Source organism: Triticum aestivum, chromosome 5D, assembly GCF_018294505.1.
Source record: "Triticum aestivum cultivar Chinese Spring chromosome 5D, IWGSC CS RefSeq v2.1, whole genome shotgun sequence".
Lineage (NCBI taxonomy): Eukaryota > Viridiplantae > Streptophyta > Magnoliopsida > Poales > Poaceae > Triticum > Triticum aestivum.
In genome coordinates, this window is record NC_057808.1 from 62,691,430 (window position 1) to 62,714,315 (window position 22,886).

The 22,886-nt window shown below is 45.1% G+C and overlaps 2 protein-coding genes across 3 annotated transcripts; one reads left to right on the top strand and one right to left on the bottom strand.

Annotated features, from left to right (window-relative positions):
• Positions 1–8,978: 8,978 nt before the first annotated feature.
• LOC123119473 (protein NRT1/ PTR FAMILY 4.6) lies at positions 8,979–12,810 on the bottom strand. Of its 2 annotated transcripts, XM_044539279.1 has the most exons (6): positions 12,516–12,810; positions 12,011–12,437; positions 11,663–11,880; positions 10,394–10,834; positions 10,198–10,322; positions 8,979–10,068 (listed from the first exon to the last, which is right to left on the bottom strand). In XM_044539279.1, the coding sequence occupies exons 2-6, from the start codon at positions 12,096–12,098 to the stop codon at positions 9,255–9,257; spliced, it is 1,686 nt and encodes a 561-aa protein (XP_044395214.1). In that variant the 5' UTR covers positions 12,099–12,437; positions 12,516–12,810; the 3' UTR covers positions 8,979–9,254. The 2 variants fall into 2 exon arrangements, with proteins under 2 accessions (XP_044395214.1, XP_044395213.1); XM_044539278.1 differs by having other exon boundaries at positions 12,011–12,803.
• A 4,006-nt stretch (positions 12,811–16,816) lies between these two features.
• Positions 16,817–20,548, top strand: LOC123124346 (pathogen-related protein). The gene is made up of 4 exons (XM_044544975.1): positions 16,817–17,024; positions 17,125–17,260; positions 17,338–17,636; positions 20,246–20,548. Exons 1-4 carry the CDS (start codon positions 16,887–16,889, stop codon positions 20,378–20,380), a joined length of 708 nt encoding a protein of 235 aa, XP_044400910.1. The 5' UTR covers positions 16,817–16,886; the 3' UTR covers positions 20,381–20,548.
• The last annotated feature ends 2,338 nt before the right edge of the window (positions 20,549–22,886 follow it).

Sequence of the window (22,886 nt, forward strand, 5' to 3'; positions counted from 1 at the left end):
ATCACGGTGTCCCCTTTCCCCGGCACGCAGAAGGGTGCGACATCCGCCTTGGCAATAACCATGCCAGAGTAGGCCACTTCCACGGTCGCGCCCCTGCTACTATCGTCGCCCCAGCAGAACGTGCGCCGATACGTGCTCTTGGCGTGCAGAGTGACGTTAAACGACAGCGGCGTTGCGGGGTCGGACCCGAACCCGGTGTAGGCGACGGGTTCCATGGAGAACTTGACCCTCCCAACAAACTGCAGGCCATGAGCTAGCATGCAACCGGAGCCGAAAACCAAGAGGGCGAGGAAGGTGAACAAGACGAGGATCTTCCAGTTGTCGAAGAAGCCATCGGAGTCGCCCCTCAAAGAGGCGAGGAGACCGTTCCGATCTATGGCCATGGGTACGTCTTGCGACGAGGCCAACCAGTTTTTCTACTAGGAAAAAAAGATATGCGTGTAGCTTGGAGGCGGTGATGTATATATCGTGTCAACGAGGTAATTGGTCTCCGTGTAGTCCTGTGTATATACAACGAGGAAAGAGTCCGATGGACGCCGGAGAGCAGCCGTAAGCATTACAAACTGTCTCTGAACACCGGAGATAGTCATCTGATTCCGAATAAAGACGGATACCAGCGATCGAGCTGTGGCACGTCGCTTAATTAACCTCGAGATCGATTGTTGTCTGATTGCGCGCGCGCGCAGCGTACGTACATCATGGTAGGCGCTAGTGGCGGTGCCGAAGCGCCGACGATGAGGAGAAGCGACGCGTGCCTCCTCCTTGGCTTCATGGCCGTCACCGTCGTTCTCATTGTCTGCGGGTGGTATTCATCTTCTCCGACCGACGGCCCGAGTTTCTCCGTCAAGCTCACCGGCGTGGACGGCCTCGTCCCGCAGGGCGGCGGCGGACCGGCGGTGATCCACCCGGCGTTCGACCTTACCCTCCGAGCCCACAACGGCCAGAGGGTCAAGACCTGCAGGGAGAACGTCACGATCACGGTGCTGTACGGCAACGTGGTGCTGGGATGGGGCCGCGTGCCGGACTTCTGCGTCGACGAGTGGGCGTCCATGGAGATGAGCGCCGTGGTGTCCAACGCCGACGTGGTTCTCACCGATGACACGCGACGTCGCCTGGACTCCGAGCTGCTCACGGGGGCGCTGGAGCTGGACGTGGAGACGAGGATGTGGTTCCCCGAGGGACAACCTCTATGGTGGGAGTGCCAGGACTGCTCGTCCCCGGAGTGCTTGGCAGTGTGCCGAGTAAACCCGGGACAGGGCGGCTACGCACCGTGCCTAACACGCAGATGTATGCAGCCCAATAAGGCATGTGTTCGGCTCTAGCTCTGGTTATTTTTAGGTCTTATCGTACTCCCTTCGTTTTAAAATGTAAGACGGCTTTTTACGTTAGTATAATGTTAAAAAAATTGAGACGGAGAAAGTAGCACATAATTTTAAGGAAACGTTTAGAGCCGGGGCACCGGCCGAAACTTCGGCCGGTCGACTCGCTCACCCCCGCACGTAGCGCTAAAGCAGGAGGGACACGTCATCCTGCGAGGGCCCGCACACCGCTCTGCTTTTCTTATCCTTTCCAGCACGGCTGTTGTCCACACACCACATCTCCTTCCTTTTTTCCCTGCTCTGCCCATGTCGCTGCTTCTGCCTATCTACATTTTCTCAGACGCCATTGATGTAGAGTGCTGCGGGGTACCCTCCCCCACGAAGCGCGGTGCGCCCTCCCCCACGAAGCGCGGCGCCGTGGGAGTTGCTGCTGCTGCACTGGATGCCATCGCCATGGCCGCGCCCTTCGCCATGGCCGAACGCGACGGGGCCGAGCACCGGCGCTACTACGAGGGGGGGCCATGACCTGCGAGCTCACATGCCAGGGTGGCCATGGCTTACGAGCTCGAGGCATGTTACTTAAAACTCTAGATTTGCTTCCATGTTTGTTTTTTCTAGAACCAGTGTATTAATTTGTTACCACCGTCTTCGTTTTTTGCTGGAACTAATCAAATTTTGCTGCCATGTCTTTTTGCTGGAATCATTTTGTACCACTTTTTTGCTACAACAGTTTTCGTTTTTTGCTACTACCGGCACTGTCGTTTGTTACATCCTTTTTCATGACACTATTAGGAAAAGGGCTATAGTAATGGCGCACTATACACATAGTAATGGTGCACTTTGTACAGGTGCGCCATTACTATGTCAACTAGTAATGGCGCACTATACCCTGGTGCGCCACTGCTAACAACTCATAACCAAATGCACCCCCCCTCCCCGACCGCCTTTTCAGTTTAAAAAAAAAGAAAATGATGGAAATGTCAAAAAAAAAAGAAAATAAGTTTCCCACGTGATATGTCGTCTAGTTGTTGGGAAAATTTACAAATATGAATTTCGACTTTATTTGCTAAATCCCTTTGGAATTTAGTAAAATGGGCATAACTTTTGCATACGAACTCGGATTAAAAAGTCTTTTATATGAAAAATCATCTACTCAAAAAGTTACATCCGAATTCAACCGGGGGAACCCCGTTGAAGATTTTCAGAATCCCCAAAAACTAACAGAACGAAAGATACGGGGCTTTTAAGATCTAGAGGGGGGAAAATGGAAAAAAAGTTCAAACTTACTAATGGCGCACCATTTGCTAGGTGCGCCACTAGTAAGAAACCAATTTTTTGGAAAAAAATGTTCAAAATATGATACGTAATATGACCGGGAAGTTTGAAATATTTTTTCAAAATTTCATCACACTCATGAACATGAACATGAACAAAGTCATAGACATCAACAAGGTTTAATAGGATTGATATGATAGATATATCAACAAGTGCCTGTTAAGTGAGCTGGTGCCGGGTTGGAGTAGTGTGAGGATGGGTGACCTTCCGAAAAGTTTGACCACAGAGTACTAGCTGGACCACAAGTTGTTTTTGCTACAACCGGTGTCAATTTTTGCTACCACCGGCTTCTTGATTTTTCTGGAACCAGCGCTCGATTTTTCATTTTTGCTACCACTAGCGTTTTGATTTGCTGGAACAAGCTTCAATTTTTGCTACCATCAGGTTTTTAGTTTGTTGGAACGGCGTCGATTTTTTCCTATTTTGCTACCAACGTTTTATTGGTTTTTGCTTGAATCGTCAAGAATTTTTGCTACGACCGGCAAATTAAGGACGAGGAACAACACGAGCTCTACGACGGGTGCTGCGGCCGGCAACGTGCGGCTCTGCGAGCCGCGGGGGGCCTCGCCGGAGATGCGCCGCGGGGGCCTTGCTGGAGCTGGGCCTCGCCGGAAATGCGCCGCGGGGGCCTTACTGGAGCTGCGCGGTGCTGCGAGCTGCAGGGGATCTCGTCGGAGATGCGCCGTGCTGTGAGCCGCGGGGGATCTCGCCGGAGATGTGCCACGGGGCCCGAGGAAGAAGAAGCTGGGGCGATTTTTTATTTATTTTTGCTCCAGATCCAACCGCCGCGCGGCTTGTATCGAGCGGCTATGGCTGGACCGGCCGAAAGTTTCGGCCGGTGCGCCGGCGCCTAGCCGTGCCCATAATTTTATGACTCGTCGATTCCGTGTAACTGAAAAGTTACCATAATCTTTGTATTTGACACCCCTAAAAAACTAACCCTTTATTTGGCGACTTAAGAGCCAATAGGGTTTGCGCGAGATCGAGCCCTGCACGGGATGCGCGGGAGTTTTTTTTTTTTGAGAAACTGATGTGCAAGAGTTATATCTCGCTTATAGTGAGATATATCATGCCCTCATCTGAAAGCTTTTACCCACACGTAGCCATTAAGCCGGCCTTTATTTTACATTTTTTTTTCTTTACCAGGTTTTACCCTGTATTTGGTGACTTCAGAGCCAAATAGGGTTTGTGGCGTGATCGAGCCCCGCAACGGATATGCGGGAACTATATCAAGCAAGGTATAAGATGTCCTCGTCTCGAAGCTTTTACCCACACGTAGCTATTAAGCCGGCCCAGTTTCGTCTTCTTCTTTTTCTTTTTTTTTTACAAATGCTGCTAGGTGCCTTCGCTCGTGTTAATTTGATTTTTTTCTTTTCATTTTTTTGTTTTTACTCTATTATTTACTGTTTTTCTTTGATTTTTTTCTTTGTTTTTAAACCTCTTTTCTATGTTTCTTTGTGGGTTTTCCTGTTTTATTTTATTTCTTCTATTTCCTTATATTTTTTTGTTTCTTATCTCGGGTTTTCTTCAGACTTTTTTATTTACCTTCTTTTCTTTTCATTTTGCACCGGTTTTTCTTCTGTTTTCTTTTTATTTTCTTTTTCCTTCTGTTGTCTTTTGTTTCTTGCCTAGTTTTATTATTTTCTTCGTTATACATAGATTTTTTGTCCGGCCTTCCTATTTCTGTTGGTATTATTTGGTTTCCTTTTTATATACATCTTTTTTATTTTTCCAAATGATAACGCCCACACATGTGGCAGTTTTACAACTCGCCCGCACGTGTGGATCACCGTCCAGTAGAGTTTGCACGAATCTTGACACATTAAGGCAGAATTTACATGCCACGTAGGACGGGTTGGTGTATAGACGTTGGAGAGTTCGCCCACACATCCAGCAACACGCGGTTTTGCCAGCTACGTTGTGTGGGCGAACTAGTTTCTGCCCATACACCCACCACCTAGTCCACGTGCATGTGGGCGAACTGTTTTTCGCCCACACGACACTCGTACGTTGTTGGATGGCAACTGCAGTTACGCGTACGTGACAACTAGGTAAACACACATGGCAACTATGATTCGTTTCTAGATGGCAACTGCAGCTGCGCGTACGTGGCAACCAGATAAACACACATGACAACTGTGATTAACCATATATGGCAACTATGGTTGGATCACACGTGACAACTAGGTAAACACACATGTCAACTACTGTTTGACCATATGTGGTAAGTAGTTAATCACACACGGCAACTATCATAAATTAGACATGGCAACTATATTTTTAACCAAAACAGATAGAGTTGCAATGCTTTTACAACTACATTTGCCATCCCGGATAACTACATCTGCCATCCCGGATGGCAACTAAATCGTATCCCGCGGGTACCTAACGTAGCTGCATGAGGACGTGTGGGCATTTTTGCTTCGTGCCACACGCGCGGGATGGAGATGAGTAGTACTTATTGGGTGTGTGGCACGAAGTAGCTGCGCCCACACGTGTGGGCAATTCTAATGTTCGCCCACACACAGCTCGTGTGGGCTGCCTCCTGCCCACGCCACACACGATGTGTGGGCGATGTCTAGTATGCCACACGTGTGGGCCTTATCAGGACCCTTTATTTTTCTTTCTTTCTCTTTGATTTCTCTTTTTTGTTTCTTTCGTGGTTTTCGTTGATTTTTATTTTCTTTCTTGTTTTCCATCTTTTTTCTTTTTTTATTCTTTCTTAGTCTCAATAGTTTTTTGTTTGTTTCTTTATCGTTTTCACTATTTTCCATTCTTTTTATACTTGTTTCTTTGGTGTTCTATTTTTTCTTTGGTTTATTTTATTTATTTTTTGGTTTTCATTGTTTCTTTGTTTCTTTTGATTTTGGTTATATACTTTTTCATATATGTCAGGAATATTTTTCTGTTACATGTTTAGCATTTTTTAAATACAAGTTTAACCTTTTTAATACATGGTCAACATTTTGTACACACATTTCTTACAAAATTCAAATTCCTTTTTTAAACATTTTTCATATACAAGGTCAACATTTTTTAATACATGGTCAATATATTTTTAAACAAATGGTGAAAGTTTCCTCCCCTCACTCAAGATGTCCTCCTATAAACCTAGCGGCCGGCCACAACCTCCGTCTCCATCATAGATCGGTTCCCCTCCTCTGGTCGGCCTCGCCGGGGTTCGAAGGGGTGGGGGGATCTATGAGTGGAGTTCTTAATAATAGTAGTGTTTTCATTTAGATTAGTTTAGGTTTTTGGTAGCCATCTTCTTCTTCTTGTTCATTGGAGATGGCATCGTCTACAATAAATAATCTCCGGGCCTTCGTTCGACGAGGTGATCCCCTTCTCGACCTTAATAGTTGTGTTGGAAGATTTATTTTATCTAGGTATGGTCCTTCAGATCTTGTTTCGTCAGATCGATTTTGGACTTTTTTTCTCTTGGTCACCGCGAGGAGGATTGTCCTTGCAATATCAATCCCGGCTGCTATGCCCTCGACAATGATGATTCGTACTCTCGACTTCCAGCGACGTCGACTTGGTTGTTCGGTTTTTTGTCCTGGAATACCGATGTTGGTACTCTTCCCGACGTTGGTTGATTACGTTAATAGCTGCGTGCGTGTATCATAGCCAGCCCAAACTAAAATTGTGGGAGAACCCTCGATGGTATTTACATGTCTGTGGCTTGATACTGTTATTATTTTCTGCGCCTGCCTTGAGAGAAGTACAAGATTGTGTCATGAAAGAAGAAAGAGTTTGAAGATCTTAAAGATTTGCTAGTTTCTTTCAGAATTTATTTTGTTATCTGTGTAGTCAGATCATGTATTACCACGTACAACCGACAACTATAAATATCTCATGGTATTAATTGTGAAAATAAAATAAAAGGAAAAGTGTGTCGCTAGATCAAACTTCAAGGAAAGATGTGTCATTTTATCAAATTGCTCGCGCGAGACAAAGGGGACTCGGCAGAGGCGGGCCCGCCGCCACGATGATAGGCAGGAGGCAGGGACGGTTCATGGCGCGGCGATGAGCTTGGCGGACCTCGAGCGGTGGGGTTGCCCTACCTCCATAGTAATCTCACCTTCCCCTACAGGTGCAAGGAGGAGCGGTCCTCTCACCACATAACGACGGCCCGTCCCGACTGAGGTCAACGCCCAGGAGCGCGACCTGGACTGGATATCGATCCTAAGAAGCCATTTCTTTCGGCAAAGAGTAGCAAGGATCACCCCCCGGAGCCTGATTTTTTTTGAAACATCCAGCGCTTGCTGGTTTTCATTGATTTAGCAGAAGAAGAGATTACAAAGGGTGATCAAGTGATCTAAGTTCAGAGATACATGTAGTCAATTTTTGGGCTGACTACCCTACCCTACTCAAAAACTGATATCTCACGTTCCGTCCCCGATGGGGCTCTTAATGCATTTGGCTCCGGCTAGCCTCCAGAGTTCAAGATCCCTTCTGCATGCATCAGTGATGTTCTTGACACATGCCTGCTTGCTTCTGAAGACACATTCGTTCCGCTCCAGCCAGATGTGCCAGGTGATAAGAGCCACCATCGATTTGATTCCTTTTCTGTTACTAGGAGTGGTGGAGCTGATAATCTTCTAGATTCTCGTCATGGTTGGATCTTTTTTCATTTCTTTGGGGCTTGTTTGGCTGTGCCCGAGCTGGACCTTGTTTATTTTGTGTCGGTACCCTGTACTTGTACTCTCTTGCAGTGGCGGAGCCAGCGCCCGGCGACCTTGGGCACTTGCCCGGGCTGCTCGGTACGCTCCAGCTACGATGGCCCCGCTACGTTAACAAAACTCGTCAACGCATCGTGCTTTTTTACCCGGGCAGTTGGGCTGGTTGTCTGATCAGCTAATGAGACTTGCATATCGGACGTGGGAGGCCTACTGGGCCATGGCCTAGTAATCAGTCCGTTCGGCTGTTGTTTACTTCAGACGAAAAGGGCAACGATCTTTTTCTCCGAAAAAAAGGAGGATGGTTGGTCGATCGCTCCACCTTCGTTTGTTCGAGACGGCGGCACCCTGGGTCGATCGGAGACGAACGGCGGCGTATGGAGGCTGGCCTGGGGTGGGCGTGTGGCCGGCGGTGGGCTGAGCGGGAGATGATCCATCCGAGAAACGGCTTGTTACATCATCGGCCAGTGGCTGCTTGTCCGTTCCTTCATGATTACTCATTAGGTAAGATTGCTAACTTTTGAAGATTGATATTACTTCCAGAAAAGAAATTTATGAGACCAGGTCTCACAGGTTAGCAGGTCCTAAAATCAGGGGGAGAGATTAGATACTTTGTGATTTGTGAATGCCACGTGTCATCCATCAGGGCGGGTCTCGCCTGCTAACCGTAAGACCTGATCTCATATAATTTTTTTCCCTTACTCCCTCCGTTTCTAAAATAAGTCTTTGGAAAGATTCCACTATGGACCACATACGGAGCAAAATGAGTGAATCTATACTCTAAAATGCATCTAGATACATCCGTATATGGTCCATAGTGAAATCTCTACAAAGACTTATATTTAGGAACGAAGGGAGTAGGATTTAAATTTCGAGGTGGTCATTGAGGTTATAAATTACTTCAATTGAGAATTACATTTGTATGATCACGTTCATAATTTTGCTTCATCATTTAATGTAGAATTGGTCTGGGATTTTGGTGCTATTTATTTGTTCTGTAATCAAATCAAGGTTTATTTATACTGGTCAAAAAATTTGGAAACCAATGGATTACCTGATATTTCATTGAAACCTGATCTTTTTTTGCTACATGTTTAGCTAGTGTGAAATAAAATCCGTATGCATCTCTTAACACAAAATAACCCCTAGGCTGGTGGAAGTGCTTTCAAGGTCGCATGATCAATTACCCGTTTTACCAGCATACGCCAAACCCGCGCATTAGGGAAAGGATTGACGTGTGTTGACCACTAGAATGCAAAGAGATTTGTGTATACAAAGGGTTAAATATTATATATTCCGCTTATAAATAAATTTGAATTTAAAATTTGTTTAAATGCTTTTAGGAAAAAAAAGGCAAAAAATGAGAATTTTGAAAAACCAGTTCTTTCGCCCCCTACAGAAAACCCGGTATAAAGAAAAAAAAAACTTGAGCCAGGCACCCAAAATTTCCAGATTATACACTCAGGCTTAAACTTGCCCAGGCTTCACAAAATTTCTGGCTCCGCCCCTGCTCTCTTGTTGGTGTATGCTTGGCGGTTGTGCTTTATAATATAAAGCGGGGGAAACACTTTTTCATAGAGTAGCAAGGATGAGTACAACAAATCAACTGAAAACAATCAGGCACATGTATGACAGCAGAATACTAGTACAGGCTTGTACATTACTCCTTTGCAGACTTGACTAATCCAAGACATAGTGAATCACACATCCTTCTATTTTCTGAAGTACTAACATCATAGTTTTAAATAGCGCTATAGCGTTTACAAGAGGTCCTGCGCTAAGAAACTCTGATTCAATCACATGAACAAACATTTTAAATAGCGCGCTATAGCTCCGCTATAGCATTTAGAAAAGATCCGCCGCTAAGAGGCTTAGCGCCCTATTTAAAAGTAGGGACTAATATACCATGCATATGTGAATGTCAAGGCGAATCCTGATCAACCGTTGGCGCTACGTTAGCAACACGTTGATTGTTCTGGTACACATACTTGTTGGCCCAGTACAGGTAGTTGAAGAAGCCGAGCAATCCGACAACAGCCACAACCCAGTAGAACCAGTCAAGATGACTCGTGTTCAAGCTTGCGCCCTCGAGCCAGCCTGCCCGGTGACCATGCCTTGTCGCCCCGTTCACAGCATCCACCAGGAACGTAGCCATCAACGACGCGAGCCCGAGATCACACCAGAACAACGCCGTGCCGATCGACTTCATACCCCGTGGCGCTTCACTGTTGAAGAACTCAAGGAGGCCAGTGAACGATGTCACGTCTGAGACGCCGAGCAGGAAGAACTGAGGTGCTAGCCAGAAAAGGGACATCTGCACCGCAGATTCCTTTCTCTTTTTCTCGATGACCGCCGCGATGACGCAGGCAAGTATCATGGAGGCAAAGCCTATGCCGATGCGCTGCAAGTGGGTGATGCCGCCGCTGTAGCCCGTGCGCCTTCGCAAGAATGGCACGATGAACTGATCATAGATTGCAAGCATCAACATCTGGAATGTGATGGGGATGACGAAGAGTGTTGCCGGGGAAACGTGGATCTTGCCGAGCCTTGTGTTAGTCAAGCCGCCTTGCTGCACGGTGAATGTGAAGAGGATGATGTTGGATATGTATCCAATCACGGAGCTGATGAAGATGGGAAGAAAGCGGAGCACAATCTTGGTCTCCTCCACCTTGGTCACACTGCAGACTGACCAGTCTCCCTTTTTGCCACGGTTGATGCAAGCTTTATCGAGAAATCTGGCATGAATCATGATGCATCACAGAGTTAGGGAAAATGGATTCTCAAAACCCTACGGTGCACTCTATATGGCAACTTTATAAGTACTGTACAAGCAAGGGAAAATGGTTCGATTAACTGAGCCTTACTTCAGACTATTTGTTTGAGAGAGTGAGCCAATGTAACCTGTCCCCACCTCAATACTGCTTTCATGTGTTTCTTCTAGCCCCTCACCAACTTCAGTCTTCCTGTTGCGGAATGCAACCACAAGAACCTGGGAGAAGCAACATTGAGGTCAACACAAGTAACATATTATGTCTTGAGCCAGGAAGTAGCATGTACCACCTGCAGTATTCGAGTCAGAGGACTTCCTTGTGGTACTTGGTTGCGGTAGAAAGGGAGACCAGCAGCAACTACGAGCAATCCGAGCAGAACTATGACAGCACACAACCCGAGTGCGACATCCCACCCTTTGTAGTTTTGGAGCCACACTATGAGAATCAACCCTACGAAGCCTCCAAAAGAGATTCCGAAGGTATACCAGTTAAAGAAGCTGGACTGCTGGTGGGATTCTTTGGGATCTTCATGGTCAAATTGGTCTGCTCCAAGGGACGGCAAGCAAGACCGTATACAACCATCACCAACTGCACTCAGATACAAGCCTACGTACAATAAGGCAGCGTTCTTGCCATGGACTTGTTTGCAATTGTTTAGCTCTGCTTCAGTATTGCAAGCGGGTGGATGGAGGGAGGGTAGGTAGGCTTGCAGTGCGAGCAATCCGTATCCCTGCACAAATTAATGCATGTTCAATCGATCATGCTACAATGACATCACATATCTTAGTTCCCTACTTGAATACGGATAAATGTTGGCATGAAGGAATTCCTCATTATCGGCATTAATAAGTGGGTTTCATGGTCAAGGATATGCCGAAGTATGTACCGTATCTTTTGCACGAATTGAGTTATATGAAAACATGACAAGATATGAGGCAGTTTTATGTTTCAGCATATCACCGGTATGCTAAAGGCGCATCGCTGTTTTATTAAGGTATATTAGTAGTCCATTCTCACCACGCCTCTTTCAAATTTTTACACCCAAAATTGATTGTTGCTTATGGTTTGTGTCTGTTAGATGCCAGGCTAAATGGTTGGATGACATTTCACCTTCTTCTTTTCAAATAATTGTTGTCACTGATTTTGTTAACGAAATCGGGTCTCTGTTTCCTTTTTTCAAAAAGTAATTGTATAGCAAGTTCCCAACTAAATTTCAGCTTTGGAAATGTACATCAGAATTGCAGACAACACTTCCTTCAAATTTGGTGAGGCCACATCTAAATGAAGAAAATTACAATAATAAAACAAATCAAATCTATGATACTATGTTAGTCATTTTTAGCACTTATCAGACTATAATTTTAAGATACTAGGATTTCATATTCACCTTTTTACTCATAAAGGCGCATATGTTTTAAAATAATTCATAAAGACATGCATGTTTTGTTGCCGTCTCTATTATTGGCTGGTTCTAGTTTTAAAAAATTAACTCCTTTGGATCATTAGAAAAATAGAAATCATGTAGATAATTGGACAGATGAAGGAAGATGCATATTACCAGAAACATAAATGGACCAATGAGGAGCATGGTTCGGGCCCGAGTGATGTAGGAGTCAGAGAGGAAAGCTCCAATCATTGCAAACCCGGATGTGGCGCCAAAAAAATTAGCAGCTGTAGTCACCGAGCCCGAAACCCCCATATGCATTGTTCCATGGAGATAAGTAACCATATTCAACAAGTTTGGGACAATAACCACGTTTGTTACCACAGTCAGAACTGCAAGGGAAAACAACATACAAAAATGATTCAATGTTGTGACCTCACAAGCTTATAGTGAGATATTGCATGGCCGCACATATGTAAATGTGTGTGTAAATAACGACTCGGACGGTAGTGACTTAATTACCATACAAAAACCATGCTGCTCTGACTCCGCCATGCACCTCTTTGTTGATGGTGTTTCCCCTCCAATTCACAAAGACTCCAAGTGCCATGGCGCTTCTTCTTCCCCCTTCTGATCACTACTGCTTGTCTGCCTGCCTCTTGCATGCCTCAGAATAAGAGGGGTATAAATAGAAGGTGGATATTCATATTCAGAGGACTGATAGCATCAGCAGGATCAATCAAAGATTTTGGCCTATTTTATCCCATCATTACCCACTACCAGCATTTATTTGAATTACATTGCTTCTACTTGCTATTTTCTACGAAGTAAAATTCCGACTGTACAAAATACATACACTAACATCGAAGTAGAAAAGGAGGTACATGTGACTAAAAGTCCACAAGTACCAACCACTAGCACAGATTGCTGTCAATAGTATGCCATCATCCTGAGAGCAACATTTTGCAAGTTAGCCCATAATCCAATATTTTTTTTTCGAGCAGAGTTCTTTTTTATGGTAGTGCACCTTGATTGATTCATGAAGTGGGAAGCCCGCATCTGGGACAAACATGATAACTACGTATATCAGGACTTAGAACTACAACAAAACAAATTATTATAAGAAGACGCCAAACCTACAATGACAAACAAAACAAACAAAACTGCAGGCAGATGGCAAAAACAAATAACTAGGCGGCTAACTAGGCCTATAAACGAGAAGCAAAGGCGAAAATAAAACAAGGCCAAAACGGAGAGCAGAAAATAAACTAGGTTAGCGCAAGTCCAGCAGTTCCCTTAATTCCCCCCCCCCCCTATATATCTCAAAACAGGGGACTCTCCTAAAAAGAACCCCCCCCCCCCCCCCCCCCTAAAAGTTATCAAGCTCCAGCAGTTCCCCTAAAACATCTCCCTTGTTCTAAATTTTGACAAATAACTACCATTTGAAACCGAACAGCTATGTCTCCAACATCACAGGAGGGGTGGGTTCTTCAGGACCTTCGAGATTTCTGCATTGTTCTTCAGTCCAGTGCAAATCTTTAGTCCGAGATAGTTTTGCAAAAGATTAAAATAACGCTGATTTTCCATCCCAACAATTTGCAATAACAAACAACAAAATTCTAGCAAGCCTGTTCTGTACCTAAATGTGCAGGAATCAGCGAATGACAGCATTAAGCAGAGCAGCATCTCGATTCTCTTGGGCGGCAAGCACAAATAGCAGCAGCAGCAAGCAAGCATCCTCTCAATCACAGACTACACTAATCAGCACCCTTCTCTCTCACCTGAAGTCTCCCTCTCTCAATCTATCTCCAACAGAAAGAAATAGTAATCTCACTCATCTCAGCCGAAGCCTCCCTCCCTCCCTCCCTCTCTCTCTCTCCTGCGTCGACCCTGCTTCTCCCTCTCTGCTCTCTCCCCACGCCACGAATTGACGCCCGCCGTCATCCCCTCTAGCAGCGGCCAGCATGCCCACGGCGGCGACGAACGCGTGCCCCTCCCGCTCTCCTCCCTCCACAACGCAGGATCTCATCCCGTCGAGCGCCTTCCCAGTGCGCAGCCCCGCGGCGCCTTCTCTCCCTACCCCAGGTTTCTCTGTTTTGCTCGATCTGAGAAAAAAATCGAGGGAAGAAGGATCCTGTGATGCGGAGGCGGCAGCGCGGTGGCGGGAACGAGCTATCCGGAGGCGGCCGTTGGCGCCGTCCAGCGACTGGGGAAAGGCGACCTGCTTTTCCAAGTTACAAGAGGCAGTCATAGACTCATAGTACTCCAAGGCGCGCCACCCACATAAATGGTGGCGCCATCGGGTGGATCGGCGGTGCCGGGACTCATGGATCCGCCCTGACAGGTGGGGCCACCACGTCAGCCCTGACCGGTGGAGCCCGCTTGTCATAAACGCGTTTAAATCATCTAAACCGGCACTACCCGAAAATGATAGTTTATTGTCACATAATTAGCTTGAACTGCTACATTTTTGTTGGCGGTAAAAAAATGGTAGTTCAGTGGGACCGAAACCCCTAATATGGTAGCATTTTGTTAATTGTTCCAGTTAGAAGCAAGGGTGGAGCTTGGGCGAGGGCGCGGCGGCGCAGGGAGGTGGCCTGCCGGCGAGAGCAACAGCGGACACCGGCGAATTGAAGGTTTTTTTCTCCAAATGGGTGCGCACTGCCACTTACCATGACCAATCAGCACGGTCAAAGGTAAAACAACCTCAAATCATGTCTGTCTAATCCTCGTGGGAAGATTTATCCGATTTTGCAGAATTGAGGGGTCAAATAACCATTTTTTATCCCATTGGCTACATTTAAGGGGAAAAACTATTTTTTTATCTGGGTGTTGCTAGGTCTCAGCCAACTTTGATTTAACCAAGTCTTAGTCAAGTGACATATAGTATATACAAAGAAAAATAAATAAAAAGCTAAAGGGAAAACTTTGCACGAATCTTCATAAAAGATCGAACGAATGTAGCATCTATCGAGACATAATCAACTCTCAGTTTACTGAGACTTGACAAAACTGTTTTATTCTCCATTAGTGGAGATGAAGTTGGAAAGAGACGGCCCAGTTCATATACGCTCACTTTAGCACCGTCGACCGTGACTAGAAGCTAGAAACTGACATGGGCCCCAGCTACAATAGGCTAAAACGTAAAAGAGAAGAGACCTGCCTGACGAATGCAGTGTTTCGGTGCTCAGACTCATCTGCATTCAGTTAGAAAAAAATTCGTAACATTTAAAAAAATAAAAAAAATCAAAAACAAAATCTGTGTGGTAGAAAATTTGATGCGTGAGGCCCGTTTCAAATTTTAAATCATTTGAACATCTGAGCAGCTCTCAGCCAAAAATACAAATCGGGCCAAAACAGTACATGAACAGTAAACCTTTTTACAGACTTCTAATTTGTTTTTTTGCCGAGAGCTGCTCAGATGTCTAAATGATTTGAAAATTGAAGCAGGCCTCATACATCAAATTGTCTACCGCACAATTTTTTGTTTGGAATATGTTGATTTTTCTAATTATTTGTTTTGATTTGTTTCGTCAGCGCTGGTGCAGATGAGCTCGGGTGTAGAGATGGATTTTCGCCTGCCTGTCGTATAACCTGTGGCAGAAAGTGATTAGCGAGTAGCGACAGAAACAAAATCCATGCAGGTCACCCCTAAGAGAATGGTTAATAGTATAGCCAACTGCTGGCTATAAGCCATTGCCATGTCATCTATAGCCCATCTTATAGTAAATATGTACAATAGTTGATTAGAAGAGTGTACCACTTTTTTATTATATGGTCCACCTTTCGCTCTCACAAAGTGCCTCAGAGCACGTGCTAGAGCTGGCTCTTCACCAAAAGCCCGCTTACCTTCTCTCTCTTCTTTTCTTTCCTCCAACTAAGCAAGAATATACTACTTTATTTCTTATAGCCAGTTGACTCAGCTTTATTGTACTTGCTCCAAGGCAGCTATTTGCATGATTGCTTATTTGTTTTTTAAAGCTTCACTTAGAGCATCTACATCCTAACATTTCAAACCCGCCTCATACGCCCAGGGTGGGCTGTCCGGTCACTGACCGGTCACATTTTTTCTACGCAGACGGATGCCTCAAACGTCCGGGCGGACCGGCACCCCTCATATCTAGCCCAAATATGGGGCGGATATGGGACGCCCGGGCACACGCGCCACGCCGGACCCTGCCCATGTTGGCTCACCCGGCCCCATTTATATTCGTCTCCATCCGCTCGCCAAAGCAAACCCTGGCCACTTCACTCCACTCCCCTCCACTCCCCTTCGCCACCCAAGCTCATCTTCGGCGGTTTCTGGCCTTCTCCGCCATGGCAGACAACGGATCGGACTCCGACCAGTCCGGATCCGTCGATTGGGGTGTCATCTCGTGTGGGTTGGAGGAGGCAATGGCAGTCCACATTGCACTCCGCCGCTCCCGGGAGGACAGTGCCTGGCCGTCGAACGAATCCGTCCGCCGCGACGCCATAGCGTCGGCTCACCGAGCGCTCGGGTCCACTGGTGCTGGATCCTGCGGTCCCAGCCAGAACACCTCTTCTTCCCCATCACCGGTCGGGCAGAGTATGAGCCCCACCACGAACGGGCGGTCCGCCGTGGGAAGGAGAGGATAAAGGCCGCCGAGGCCCGTATCGCGACGGAAATGGCGGCGGTGGAGGCGACTGATGCGGTGGCGCGGGCGGCCGCAGAGGAGGAAGCAAACCGCGCCCGCATTGTGAAGAAACGACAGCGGAGGAACACACGCGCCCTCGCCCGAGAGCAGAATTGGATGGTCCATGCCATGGCTGAACTGCCACCGAAAGAGGAGAAGGAGGACAGCTCCGGCGACAAGCAGATCCGGCTCGATCCATACTGTGTCTTCGACCGGTACTTCCACGAGAAGGACGGCAGGGGCGCCGAGAAGGGCAAGGACAGCCGTGGATGAACTCCACCATAGCCAAATATGCCAAATTTTGGTAGTCCGATGGCATGTTTAATGCAGTGTGATGGAGTAGTCCGACGATGCGTGTGCGTCGACGTAGTTGCATGAGTTTGTATGGATTTGAGATATGATAATTAAGGTGTCCGAATATGAATTACATCATTTAAGAGGTCCTCAGTCAGTGCCCGCGGACGCGTCCGATAAGTGTTTGCGGGCGTTAGAGGGGCCGGATTTGTAAGTAGGGCTTTAGATGCTCTTGCACGATCCTTTCATCAAAAGCCAAACGGAAGAGCACAGGAACAATGAGTGGACGCACTGCGGCACTGGACACTAGTGAGAGTGACGTGTGCGGTGATGTGGTTTTTCTCTACAGTCTCTACAAATAGGAAATCAACCGTTTATTCGACTCGCAGCCTTCACTTATCCAAATACGAGCACTTGGTTGATCTGACCCGAGCCGAAGGCTACTAGCCATGGCCTCTGCTGCAGGAGTTGGAGACAAGTACCGGTCGTTCCTGCACGGCGACGGCGAGAAGAAGACGGTGTGGAGGAATGGAGCCCCTCCCAACTACGACCTGGTTAACAAGCTCTTCGAGGAAGAGAGGACCAACGTGCTGAACCTATCCTTTCCGCATGCCATATGTTTTCCTTTCTCCGCGATCCCATGGTTCCATGATATAAGCTATATTTATGTAACTAGTAGTGCAACAGGAATGGCCCGAGGGATCTCTGGAGGAGAAGGTGCAGCGCTTGCTCAAGAGCTGGGAGATGGAGATGGTCCACAAGGCGCGCCCCGAGGACCAGAAGAGCGTCGTCCGCTCCGACAACTACTCCGCGAGCACCAACGGTGAGTGAGACCGCGCGGCACGGCCGATTTTAGCAGGACACAGAGGCAAACAACGAAACCAAAACCACAACTTGCAGGGCTGAAGCCTCTGACGCGGAAGGAGCTGATGGCCATCGGCGGCTACAACGCGTTCCTGGCGACCACCCTGCCGCCGGAGCACCGCATCTACGACCCGGACAAGGAGTCGGTCGAGTCAGCCACGTCCACCTTCCTCACGGCGTTTCCCCGGGGCTTCGCCATCGAGGTGCTCGACGTGTACAGCGGCCCGCCCAGGATCGCCTTCAAGTTCCGGCACTGGGGTTACATGGAGGGGCCGTTCAAGGGGCACCCCCCACACGGCCAGCGCGTCGAATTCTTTGGCGTCTGCATCTTTCATGTAAGTACTACGAAACTAACCGGAGGGCAACGCACCTTCTGCTGCGCCGTTCTTCGGTTTTGGAATTAATTCTATGTTCAATCCAAGAGTTATTATGGCAATTTACATCCCATGCATTCCGTGAAGGTTTTTTCAGGTTTTATTACCTTATTCGTTTTCATATTTGTTTCTATTTTCTAATTCATGAATATTTTTTAAATTTATAAACATTTTCTGAAATTAGAGAACATAATTTAATTTTTCGAATATTAAAAAAACATGAATGTTTTCTCCAAAATTGTGAACATTTTTTAACATCAATGATTTTTTTTTTCATATTCATGAACAGCTTTAAATTTACAAATTTCTTAATCTGTGAACACTATTTGAAATTTGTGACCATATTGAAAAATGCATGAACAATTTTTCTAACTCATGGATATTTTCCCTATTTGTGAAGAATTTATTAAATTTATGAACATTTTCTAAATTCAAGAATAATTTTTAAAATTTACAAAAAATCCAATGTTTTCATTTTTAAGTGTTTTAATAGAATGTCGGTTTCGGTACGGGACGACCAACCCCTTACTAATGGGGTTCACTGTGAATTAAAAAAACTGAAGCTCTACTAGGTCTCTATTCCTAGGAATCTTAGTACTTGTAAGAAGGATTTGTGGCCATACATAGTTTGTATGTTTGTTGTTCCAAGTTCAGTACAACAGAAACACTTCTAGGCTTATAGCTCAACCTGGGTGTAAACACTCTCTTATCTACTCTCTTCCTAAATATTACCTTATTCGTTTTCCTATTTGTTTCTATTTTTTAATTCGTGAATATTTTCAAATTTATAAACATTTTCTGAAATTCGAGAACATAATTTAGTTTTTCAAATATTAAAAAAACATAAATGTTTTCTCCAAAATTGTGAATATTTGTTAACATCAATGTTTTTTTTTCATATTCATGGAAAATTTTAAATTTACAATTTTTTAAATCTGTGAAGACTATTTAAAATTTGTGACAATTTTGAAAAATGCATGAACAATTATAAAACTTGTGAACAATTTTTCAAACTCATGAATATTTTTTCCATATTTGCGAAGAATTTATTAAATTTATGAACATTGTTTAAATTCAAGAATATTTTTAAAAATTTATGATTTTTCAAAAAGATTACAAAAAAATCCCAATGTTTTCATTTGTAAGTGTTTTAATAGAATGTCGGTTTCAGTATGGGACCACCAAACCCTTACTAATGGGTTCACTTTGAATTAAAAAAAACTAAAGCTCTACTAGGCCTCTATTCCTGGGAATCTTCGTACTTGTAAGAAAGATTTGTGGCCACACATAGTTTGTATGTTTGTTGTTCCAAGTTCAGTACCACAAAAACACTTCCAGGCTTGTAGCTCAACCTGGGTGTAACACTCTCTTATCTACCATCAATTTTTTTTGTGGGAATAACTTTCGATCTATTCATCAACTGAAGGTAGTACAAAGAATACCAGTAGTAAAAAGTACATTTAGGTACGTAGACCACCTAGCGACGACTACTTGCACTGGAGCGAGCCGAAGGCGCGCCGCCGTCTTCGCCCCTACCTCATCGAAGCCGGGCAAACCTTGTTGTAGTAGACAGTCGGGAAGTCGTCGTGCTAAGGCCCCATAGGACCAGCGCACCAGAACAACATCCGTTGCCGTTGAAGAGAAGCGTAGATCAGAAGGATCCAATATGTAGACACACGAACACAGACGAACGAAGACAAGATCCACATGGATCCACCGAAGACAAACGCCGACCGAATCCCGTAAGATCCACTGGAGACAAACCTTCATACGCCCTCCAATGATGCTAGAAACACTATCGGAACGGGGACAAGGCGGGGAGAACCTTATTTCATCAGCAGAGAGCCGCCGCCGCCTCAAAACTCAAAAGAGTATGAAAAAACGGAGCCCTCCCGCCGGCAAGGGCCGGGATCCACCATGCCTCCATGGCCGTAAGACCATAGAAGACGAGGTAGACCGACGGCGGCACCGGCGGGAGGCACAAGAAACCCTAGCCAAGGGGTCCTCTTTTCTTCCCGTGGAAGAAAGAAAACTAAGCTTTATCTACCATCAATTTATGCATTGCAATCTGTCCATATACTTTTCTCTTCTTCTCTCTTCCAAACGAAACAACATAGATGACTTCAAATTTTGCACAGCCACAAAACATTATATATAAATAAAATGTATGACAAAGATTTCGGATATTTTGGTCCACCAAAAATACTTAATATAATATTTCTTGGTCAAAAAATCTCAGTTTATATGTTTATGCTAGACAAAATTTCCTAAAGTAATGTTACCTATTGTATTTCTAAGATTTGTTCACCTGCAAAATTTGAGTCTATATGTTGTTTTATTTGGGAGAAAAAAACTTTTGTATAGTAAGTTAGTTAGTTTTTCTTTAAAGGAAACAGTAGAACAATCGTTCTACGGTATATATCAAAAAAGAGTGTAGTAAGTTAGTTAGTTAGCACGAATCTCGATATAGTCATGGAAGGTGTTGATAATGGGTGTGGTACAAGCAGATTCACAAAATCCATTCTGGAGAAAACACTCATGATTATCTCTCCAACAATGTCTAATGATAGGTTGATGAGGAGATGAAGGTGGCCAAGGTAGAGTACTTCTACGAGCGTGGCAACTTCCTCGCGGGCTTCTTGAGTGCGTCTGCTTCTGCTACTACTGCACCGGCTTCAGGTTGCCCTGTGATGAGAGGAAACTAAGACGCGACAGAATTCGTGAAACATGTCTAGTAGTATTTCTGTATTGCCCTTGAATGATTACCTACAAAATGTCAGATTTGTGAGGAATATTTAAGTAAAGGAAAAAGTTATATATTTTCTTTATGGAAAAGGCACAAGCCCAAATATATTACGTAAATATCATCCCTTATAAAAACCTATATAACCGAGTATTATAGGCAGTTATTTGGACCTCCGGAGGATAATTGTGTATCCCTCGATGAGTCCAGGACTGAGGATGTGCCCCAACTATCGGCTGCTGATAATGATATTCTGGTTGCCCCGTTCTCAGAGAAGGAGGTGTTTGATGCTATTGCACAGTTGAAAAATAATAAGGCTCCCGGACCGGATGGATTCCCGGTTGAGTTCTACAAGAAGTGCTGGCATATTATTAAGGGGGATTTGCTACCTATGTTTCATGATCTGTTCTCTGGACAGCTTCAATTATTTCACTTGAATTTTGGAACTATCACACTGCTTCCTAAGAAAACGGATGCTGTGAGAATTGAGCAGTTCAGGCCGATCTGCCTTCTCAATGTTAGTTTTAAAATCTTCACCAAGGTCGGGACTAATAGGCTCACACAGATTGCGCATTCTGTGGTGCATCAATCCCAAACTGCTTTCATGCCGGACAGAAACATCCTTGAAGGGGTGGTCGTCCTCCATGAAACGCTCCATGAAATCCATTCCAAAAAATTAGATGGCGTAATTTTTAAGGTGGATTTCGAGAAAGCGTACGATATGGTCAAATGGCCATTTCCTCCAACAGGCATTGCGTATGAAAGGTTTTGATGAAGCCTAGCGCCGCCAGGTTGAATCATTTACGCAAAAAGGGAGTGTGGGAATTAAAGTGAATGACGATATTGGGCATTACTTCCAGACACATAAAGGCCTAAGACAAGGAGATCCGATGTCCCCTATCCTGTTTAACATTGTGGTTGATATGTTAGCCATTTTGATAGGAAGGGCTAAGGAGAATGGTCAAGTAGGTGGTTTGGTACCTCATCTGGTTGATGGAGGTGTATCCATCCTTCAGTACGCTGATGATACAATCATCTTTATGGAGCATGACTTGGCCAAGGCGAGAAATATGAAGTTGGTGTTATGCCTTTTCGAACAATTGACCGGGTTAAAGATTAACTTTCATAAGAGCGAGTTGTTCTGCTTTGGTAGAGCCAAAGACGAACATGAGGCTTATAGGCAATTGTTTGGGTGCGACTTGGGGGATTTACCTTTCTCTTACCTAGGTATTCCAATCCACCATCGAAAGCTGACTAACAGAGAATGGAAGTGCATCGAAGACCGGTTTGAGAAGAAACTGAGTTGCTGGAAGAGCAAGCTCATGTCATACGGAGGCCGATTAATTCCGATTAATTCGGTGCTCACGAGTATGCCTATGTTTCTCTTATCGTTCTTTCAAGTCCCAGTTGGTGTTAGGAAAAGACTGGACTTTTATCGATCGCGTTTCTTTTGGCAGGGTGATGATCTAAAAAGAAAATACAGACTTGCAAAATGGGATATCATCTGTAGACCGAAAGACCAAGGGAGTCTTGGTATTGAAAATCTTGAAGTTAAGAACAGATGCCTTCTTAGTAAGTGGCTGTGGAAGCTCTCTTTTGAGACTGATGCCATGTGGGCCCAAATCCTTCGCAGCAAGTACCTACAGACAAAATCCTTGTCCCAGGTCATAGTCAGGCCAACTGACTCGCCTTTCTGGAAAGGACTGATGAAAATCAAACAATCTTTGTTTAATAGGACAAAGGTTGTTATTGGCAACGGCGCTAGTACACGCTTCTGGGAGGATACTTGGCTCGGCGAGACACCCTTGGCCATTCAATATCCGTCTTTATATCGCATTGTTCAGCGACGTGAGGTGTTCGTTGCAACGGTATTTCAATCTATCCCCCTTAATATTCAGTTCAGACGGTCGTTAGTGGGCAATCGTTGGGAAGAATGGCTCCTTCTAGTGCGGAGACTAATGGACGTACAGCTTTCTCAACAACCCGATGAATTACGCTGGAAACTGACTAGGTCTGGAGTATTCACGGTTAAATCAATGTATATTGATGTTATTAATTCGAGCTCCATTCCTACCTCCAAGCATGTTTGGGCTGTCAAAGTTCCTTTGAAAATAAAAGTGTTTATGTGGTTTGTCCATAAACAAGTTATTTTAACCAAGGATAACTTGATTAAGCGTAATTGGACAGGACCTACGAGGTGTAGCTTCTGTGATCGGGACGAGACGATCAAACATCTCTTTCTTGATTGCCCGTTTGCCAGAGTCCTTTGGCGGACGGTTCACATAGCCTTTAATATTACTCCACCGAATTCTGTCACCACGTTATTTGGGACATGGCTCACTGGGATTGAGCCTGACTTAGCGAGACATATTCGTGTTGGAGTTTGTGCTTTGTTGTGGACTATATGGACTTGCAGAAATGATTTGGTTTTAAACAGAACATCACGTATTCACTTTTTGCAGGTTATT